The 8,805-nt window shown below is 38.6% G+C and overlaps 1 protein-coding gene across 4 annotated transcripts in view; it reads right to left on the minus strand.

Annotated features, from left to right (window-relative positions):
* Nucleotides 1-6,898, minus strand: part of nedd4l (NEDD4 like E3 ubiquitin protein ligase) — a 36,709-nt gene extending 29,811 nt beyond the window's left edge. For all 4 annotated transcript variants that reach the window (XM_026354020.1, XM_026354021.1, XM_026354019.1 and 1 more), the window contains exons 1-3: nt 6,556-6,898; nt 4,785-4,858; nt 1,250-1,331 (exon numbers count right to left, since the gene is read on the minus strand). In XM_026354020.1, the coding sequence (XP_026209805.1) occupies nt 1,250-1,331; nt 4,785-4,858; nt 6,556-6,600 (201 nt within the window). In that variant the 5' untranslated portion in view covers nt 6,601-6,898. The remainder of the gene's footprint in view (nt 1-1,249; nt 1,332-4,784; nt 4,859-6,555) is intronic.
* Nucleotides 6,899-8,805: the final 1,907 nt, after the last annotated feature.

Here is an 8,805-nt window from a genome sequence, read left to right on the forward strand (position 1 = left end):
AAAAGAACCCACTGCCCTTTGGCAAAACACAAAACACACAAATCTGTCATTGACCAAATAAAAAAAATATCTACAATGCCATGCCAAATCTAAAATTCAGTAAATGCTGAAGGTAACATCTAGTCAGTAATGTTTATCTCAGACTGCCTCTTTAGTTTTTGGCATATTTGGCATAATTTTTCATGCAATCTTGCCACAAGCCAGACTCATAGCTAATGAAGATGCTATTGAAAGGTGTCCCACTTAAAGACACATAGAGCTCAAAGAAGAGCTCAGCAGTGATGCTTCTTTTTCTGCTCCACATAGCAGTGCATTGTCGGCTATTTATATCCTATAAGGCAAGCATGGCCACTGGCAGCATATGTCTGCCTGCATGGAAGCCTGAGCTGCCTGACTCTAGCAGAGCGCTGGCTGGCAGCTACATGCAGCTAACAAAATCTACAAAGGAATAAGAAGCTGCTTGCAAAGTCAGGCTACATAAATGTTAAAAGTAGAAATTGTTTTGTCTATCTTTCAACTCTGCAAATTGAGTATTTTAACAAATCCTAGTCAGTGAACAACATGTAATGCAAAACTGATTGAACTTTGTTTTTAAAGATGTATATTCCTGAATATTGCATAATATTTGCAACACATATGGATATTCTGTGGAAAAACACAGCCCACTTTGAAATTAAGATATGATTTGCACTAATAGCAAGTAATAGCTCCCTCTGCTGTGAATAGATTTAGTCCCCAAAATAAGCTACTGGGGAAAAAGAGCTATCCCAGCATCTCCCAGTAAACTCTTCTAAACAGGATAGGGAAACAGTCTTCTGGTGCCTTCCTGTGGTTTCCCTTTCTGAAGATTATTGCCTTGATTTGTAAGAAAGCTGGTGTTAGTGGGTGGGATGGGTTTAGCATGACTTAGAGATATCCTGTGACTTAAAAAAAAAAAAAGAAGCAAATAAAGCCACACTTGAGTAGCTGTACATAAATGCATTTGTAGAGGTTTGACAGCAGTCACATACATTGCCAACACGTCCATCAGGTAATTTGGTCTGGAACAACAAACCAAAGGTATGTGCAAAACACAGGAAAGAGGTGTAGTATTCTGTACCATCTCCTGCATGTACGTTTGAGTGTGTTTTGTGTAATGACTACAGCAGCACTTCAATTTCCCTTTGGGATTATTTTTAAGTTTCTATAAGTTTATAAGTTTCTATATTGTATGTAGCACAGTTAAGCAACATTTTACCTTGGGACTCACCTTTTTAATAGTCTTTGTTTGGACTAAGGCAAGTTCTTTGTTTTCATCCGCAACATAGAGGGAAAGTTTGACATAAGGGTCGCTGCAGAAACAGAACAGAGGAAAAAAAATAAAATCAGTTGAGCTTGTGCAAAATGATCTTGAGCTTTTCACAGTTCTCACTTTGCAACAGCACATCCAAATTCACAGGTACAAATTTGCTCCCCATGAACTTATGAATACCATTACATTTTCTTTGGTGCTTAAATTTTAGTACCAACAATATTTGCCCAGTTGCTGAGAATAAACACTTGTTTTTCCAATACTTTGTACTAGACTTAAGTGTTGAAGAGACTTAGGAACCCCTATCGCATACATAAAAATACAGGCTACTCATTCTTTCAGTCTAACATCATATTAACCTTGGCCACAGGTTGCAGAGCCCATATTTTTAGGCTGCATCCAGACCTGAAACCTGAGTCTCTCTAGAACAGTCCAGCAGATAAAAACTGCTTGCATTCAGGGATTGTGAGATAAGGCTACAATGTCTTATTGACAAAGCAGAGACCCAAAAATAGAAACTGCATTTTGAGGTGAGCAGCGTAAATAGTAAGCAGAGTGTTTGTGGCTATGCTATTTTAAAATAATCATCTGTTTTTTTTTAAGGTGTTGACATGGTGGAAATCTCCAGTGACTTCTGGATAAAGAGGCAGAGCTGCAATATACACCGGGCAGACCAATCACTTTACTGATCTCAGTCCCAACAGACAATGTGATGTACAGTGTTAGGTTTTAAGCTTTCCTAAATCACCCTTTGAAGAAAAACACAAGTCTTTATGTGTGTGGTGACATGAACATTTTCAATCAGTAAATAGATGAAACCAGGACAATGAAACTATAACAAATACAACACATCAACTGATAATGCGATGCGTTCCTTGTTCGTATCACAATATTTACATTTACACATTTCTATACATAGTCCTGATGTTTGTATTCTGCCCACAATACTATGCCAATGCCACTTTTGTGCATAAAGGAAGTTGTCTGTGGTGAGATGACACTGTCAACAAAAACAATGAGGTATAATATATTATAACTCTTTGATATATAACTGAATGATTTCTACCACCGTAAATCACAGTGCATTTAATGCATCTTCATTTGCAACTTAAATATCAAACGTCAGACTCTAAATATATAACTTTGATAAGAGCTGTCATCATCATGTAATGTTTTGCCTGATCCTTAAATATAAAATATATAAATATAAAATATAATCAGTCACAAACACAAAAAGTCACATTTGACATCCTGGTACCATCAAATGTTTTGTATTTTTGTGTGATCAATGACCTTTATAATTAATTGATGGTTAAAATAGCTGTCAGTTCAATTAATTGAATAATCAACTGTCTACTTCAGAGAGGTTAGAGTTTCTCATAAAGCCTCATTTATCTGTCATATTGTGCTTATCTACAGTGGGCGCTATAATTTCTTCCAATGCACTGCATAACCACAGAATATGTACAACAGATGGTGTGTTTCTCAGACACTGATTTAAAACAGAAATCGGCAGGCTACATGAAGAATACACATAATCTAATCCTTCACACATTATCTAGTGGTACTCAGCTTCTTCAGTCTTCCTAGATGACAGCAAGGAAGTGAAAATGTTTTTGTTCCCCATGCTTTTGGTGAGACAGTGTTATGTGGTACATAAATGGCATTGACCGCAGTGGCTAGACTTAACATACATGGTTAAATATTCAATTTCCCATTTCAAACTATTTCTTCGATGATTTGCCTTTAATGATTACCATGGGATTTTTGCCACCTAGACTTCATATGAGCAGTAATCTAATTCCAGTATGGATCTGTCCAAAATTAGATTCAGCCTGCTGGTTGGAGTGCATCCTTACATTCAGCTGAAGAAAACAGCTGAGAAGAAACATCAGAAAAGGGAAGAAGGAATGGAAAACATTTTAATATATGAGCTGCAAAAACACCCTAAGCAAAACTGCTGTTGCTTGATTGCTAATTTATGTCTCCAAGAGCCCTATAGCCTCTAATTGTGTGTTTGTGCAGTTCTGTGAGGTGCTGTGACTAAACAACAACAATGGGCCTACAGTATCTTGGCTGCACTAAGAGTTCTTCTTGTCTCCTTCCCTCTATCAACAACTCTCCTGCTGAGAAAGACAATCAGGCTACTATAGGTCAACGCTGGAAGATGAAATCTAGCATAGTACGCTGGATCCAAATGTTAGCTCAGTCCACCAGCTCCTCGAGTTTTCTATCAACACCTCAAAAGAAAAACACTAAAAAACATAACCTTGGGGAACGCAAAACATAACATTTGAGGCTAGAGCAGCAACAGAAACATCTTTGGAGCAAAAAGAAGAAAAGAAAAAGCCAGCGTTGTTTGAACATCTTATGAGGTGACAGACTGCCAAGTCAGCACTGTCTTCTGTGGTAGCTAACCAGACATTAAGACCTCATTGGGTGTTTTTTCATTACAGTTCAGTTTTCTCCTGAGCCAGGCTGAGCTGTCATGCCAACAGGGCATCAGGATGCTAACACATGCACTCTGACATGTGTGTAGCACTCCCACAGTGCTAAACATGACTGGCTCGTCCTCTGACAATGTCCGTTTTCACATAGGTCAGCAACAATGCATTACCGTTAACAATAGTGGGAACAGTGTTCAAAGTTAGATGAAGTTTACCATAGGCAAACTGTGATGTCATCCAGACAACAAATGCACACACATTGGCATATATAGACTTCCAGGTATTAAGAGAAATTAAATGAAAAAAGCAACACTGCTGCAGAGACTGGTTTGTGAATACTTAGAAATAATTGCATGTACCTTTACTTGACTTGATTTATTAGCTAACAGGATATCATTGCCAGCACATGCACGATTCTGGCATAATGTTACTGGGTGTGCAAATCTGCAGCAGAAAGAATGACTGGACATTCTGGCAGCTAAACTACCAACTACTTATCACATGAATAAACTGACTTTGCAGTTAGTTTGTGACAGTTATTCAGTTTATTACGAATTTATCATAGCATACTCAAAAGTATAAAGAGGTAGATAATTGAAAACCAGAGGTATTAAGTTACTGTGCTAAACACTGACTTCAAATACAACTCCAGAGAGAGATCTTATGTAATGTCACATAAAAGTTGTGATAACATTGTGTTACACTTCACTGAGGAAGGTCAGACCACATGAGTCAAAGGCCATTTGATAAACATGACACTTTAAAGACCCTCAAAAGCTTTGCTTGTGTCTCCCTATAGAGAAAATACGTAAAATGTATAATTATTAATCGAATGCTTCTATCTGGGCAAGCTCTGTTAGAGGGCAGGTTATGAGTAGGAAAGGAGAGGCACATAGGTAATCCTTGATTAGCACCAGGAGTTCAAGGTCTTAGTAAGTAAATGGATTGTAGTGAAAGTGTGCGACACTGATAGACTGACTGAACATGATCCTTTAAAATCAAACATCAAGATGACAAATGCAATGTAAAAATCCCATGATGCTCACCTGGCTCCGATGATATCTTTCTTCGCCAAATCAATTCCTGCAATGACCTTAACCCGCAGCACTCTTGTTTCATGCTGCAGAAGAAACATTTAATCAAACACAAGGAAAATTACATCATAACCTCTCCATCAAGTCACTTCATTTTTCTAACTGAACTAAGCAGCCTTTAGGAAATCAATAACCCCGACCAAGGAATTAATTAAGCTGAATAAGAGAAACCTTCAGTCCTGTCTGTCACTAATCATTTATATAGACTTTGGCAGATGGCATTACTAAGTTGAAATACTGTTGAGAAAACATGCAGTACTGTATATAGTAATATCATATTACAACATGCGTAAGCCTAGCTTGATTGTTCATTAGTCATACTACAACTATTAGTAACATTTATGACTACTGGATTGGTGTATTGTTCCAGTAGACTTACTAGCCTTTACTTAAAGCCTGAAAAAATTGGCAACTACAGTTATGACAAGTGCGAGAGAAAGGAGCTAAACAGGTACTGGGTTTGGGAGCTTACCCCCAAGCTCTGCTGAATGTTTAGCTCAAAGTCAAAGGAAGTGCATTGTCTGAAGGAACGCAAACCCACAATTGTCTAAAAACCTTTATTGGTGGGGATTAAGTGATCTGGCTTTATGTGTGTAATATGGTGAACGTTAACTAAAAACCCAGCCAACCCTTTATCAAGTCCATTTGCTGCCTTAGAGGTAATGTTGTTACAGGTATGCTGCCCCGCCAATAATGGCTAACAGGCAGGGCACCACAAAACTCACTGGCTCAGGCAGATCGGGCAATAAAGTTTATCATTACCTGTACTGGTCTTAGTGAGTAAAAAAAAATAACTTGAAGGATTTTAGAATATCTATCCTGATATTGGCTGGTTCAGCTTTCAGAGTATCTGCCCAGACTTTCAGTATGTCCAGTAAATTGGCATAAAAAGCTAGATAGAAATCTCCAACATCCTGTTAAATCAGTGACATCCCAGCCTACTGATGTACTGTAGGCTGAGACAAATTCAACAATAACATCACGCCTCTGTTCTCCTCAGTGAATGAATGTATTAAAGAAATATTTTTAGTCACACATGCGGATCAACCCAAAAATCTTACTAGTCCTGGTTGTACTGGTAATATCTGACAATGCTCAATTAGGAGATTATTTAGTTAGTCACTGGGTGATGTCCTCTCGTTTGGCTATCGTACTGCCACGTAAACAAACGTTTAACATTACACTATAATATCACTTACAACTAATTTGTTGATGTAAGTGTAAATGCCACTGACGGCACAAGTGGATATCAATATTAATAGACAACCTGTAAGGGCATTAACTGTTTTGATTTCTCACAAGAGGCGGTGTCCAAGTCTGACAGTGTGGTTAGCTTGAAATGCCAACAACATTATCCACATCTGGGCGTCAAAATAGCACTTCAGGGTACATGTCGAGCTACAAGTCGTTCTCGTACATTAATTAAATAGTGGGTGTAGCGTGAGCGATGCTATAAAGCTTAGTTGATCGTTTTAAAACTAGGAAGGTAAGGTGAAGTCCTTACTTCGCCGCTGAAACTGAGCTAAGTAAACAAGTGGACACACAGACAGTGGACAGGAGGATAGTGACAGCTGCCTGAACATTACTATGGAATGCAGCGTTAACTATGGGTGAGGGCTTGCTAGCTCCTGCTAACCTTGGTGTTAGCTATCTCCTGCTAACCCTAATGTGAGACACACAATCACGACTGCCATAGCAAAGCTCTGTTGAGATTAAAGCTTACCTCGTCTTCTGAAAGTCCATATATTGGCTCGTAGTTCGCAGCCATATAGCCTGCGGTCGCTACACACAAAAAAAAACAAGCCGTTTGGCAAAGCTAGCTAGCTAGCCTCAAACAATAAAGTCCCACTTTCCACTCTCTGCCGTGTGGTGGTGGTCAAGTCCACGGTGAGACCAAATCCCTGGCACGGCACAACGGGGTTGGTTGGCAGTCGGATAACGTAGTCTTCCCCAGCGTGGTCCGTTCAGGACACAAGTAGGAAATAAAACCCGTATCCAAAATGTTTCGACTGAGACAAATCGCTTTTGTCAACTCCGAGGTTATCCCTCGAAACGCTGGGACACTCGACTTCCTCCTAACAGCTCAACCAATCACGTGCCGAGAACACGGGATTGCGCTAAACATCGACCAATCAAATGCGTCGCAAATTCCACAGACCGCCTTACCAGCCAATGAGATTTGGGGAGGGCGTGGCGCCTGCTCGCATATGTGTGTGGTCCAACTTTCTCTTGCTCAGTGAGGCTGTGTCTTGCAAGCAGCTAAGTCCAATATTGTCAGGATTTGTAGGTATTTTTTAAATATTTAATAAGGCCACATCAAGCTACCTAGTCCCGTGAAGCTGGTTTCTCACTCTGGTTATTGGCATGCATGTCAGGGGCGGGTTTTATGACAGACAGCCAATCACAGGCTACATGTACAAGAAGCAGATTGCTGATCGCATCACTTATTTAGGTCGATGCAGCTGCAAAAGTTACAGGAGTCACCGTGTGAAATTAAATTAATTTATACCTCTGGCTAGGCAAAACAAGCAATAAGAGGGAAATAATTATGTAAACAATGGGCACAGTGGGTTAACACAGCCTTGCATGTGGTGAGGTTATAGTCATGTGGAAGTGCATAAACAAATAGAATCCCCTACTAGTACCCATGTGTAGACAATTCAGATGTTAATATTCTTATCCATCCCACAATACCATGACAACGACACCAAATATAATTAAGCCCTGTTTAACATTAACCTCCTAGAATATTCGGTATCTCTTCTGAGCATACTAGTAACTTACAAACACTAGGCTATTAAAAATACCACATTGTAGCATGTTATTTCTTATATTTCCTAAAAATGTTCCTGACGGTAAGTGACAATTTTGTTCTACCTTTACTCATCATGGTGTACACCTTAGATTAAATAGGTAAAAATGTGAAATATTATATTATATAGCTTATGATATGTGCTACTTTCTTTTTATTGCTTGTTATTTTTCTGATATGATTATCAGCTTATATTGTATATCCCATGGCCATCCTGCCCAGAGCCTCTTCAGGTGACGCACAAGCTGAACAGCACAGATATGTTCATAAAACACTCCCATCAGAATTAATACATTCAGTTTCTGGCAATTACCAATAGTTTACCGCCTAGCAACAAGAATCCATTAAAAATAATAATCACAATGTAATCTGCTAAACAACAACATCATCAATTTGGTGCACAGGATGATACATACATACAGACATCTTTTCCCTTAGCTACCTATGCTGTATCTGTTTTTTGTTGATGATTGGCCTGGTCCGGCTCCAAGGTAATGAGTCATCCATTTAACTACAGGTTAGTTTCTAGTGTTAGAGATCCATCCTCCTGTTTCATGCTGGCAAACTGCTAATAATAAAATAAACACCCCTTCTGAAAGAAATAATTTAGCAGACATTACCAAGTCCACAAGAGGGCGATTCAGAGGCCCATTTAAGGGGTGTCAGACAGACAATACTGAAACACTGCAATGCAACAACTTTATAGCGTCCACTGTTACCCTGAAGAAATACACCAAGGGTATGAACTGAAGTAGTAGCTACAGTAAAAAGCAATTTTTATCATTGTTGTTGTGTTTTGTTGGACCATCGTCTTGCACAATTTCATTATTTTGTTCATTAATTTAAAAGATATGTGTCTTTATAGTAGCAGTTGTTAAGGTATGTACAATAAATTTGGTATGATATATAAGATGTGTGTTTAATTCAATTTTTCATTTACTCATAGCTTTTTAATTTAACTCCCATAGATAAGGAAAAACTCCCAAATAACTAATTAAAATTATAAATTGGAAGAGCTAGAGATTATAGGGATCCCTCTTTCATGGCAGATAGACAGGAAATGGCACTTAGCAGATTTGTATCTTAGACATAGACATAGACACATATATCGCTGTAATACTATGACTAGAGTAGACACAAAATCAGTCCTTGGTGGTTGGT

This window comes from Anabas testudineus, chromosome 12, assembly GCF_900324465.2.
Source record: "Anabas testudineus chromosome 12, fAnaTes1.2, whole genome shotgun sequence".
NCBI classification, from domain to species: domain Eukaryota; kingdom Metazoa; phylum Chordata; class Actinopteri; order Anabantiformes; family Anabantidae; genus Anabas; species Anabas testudineus.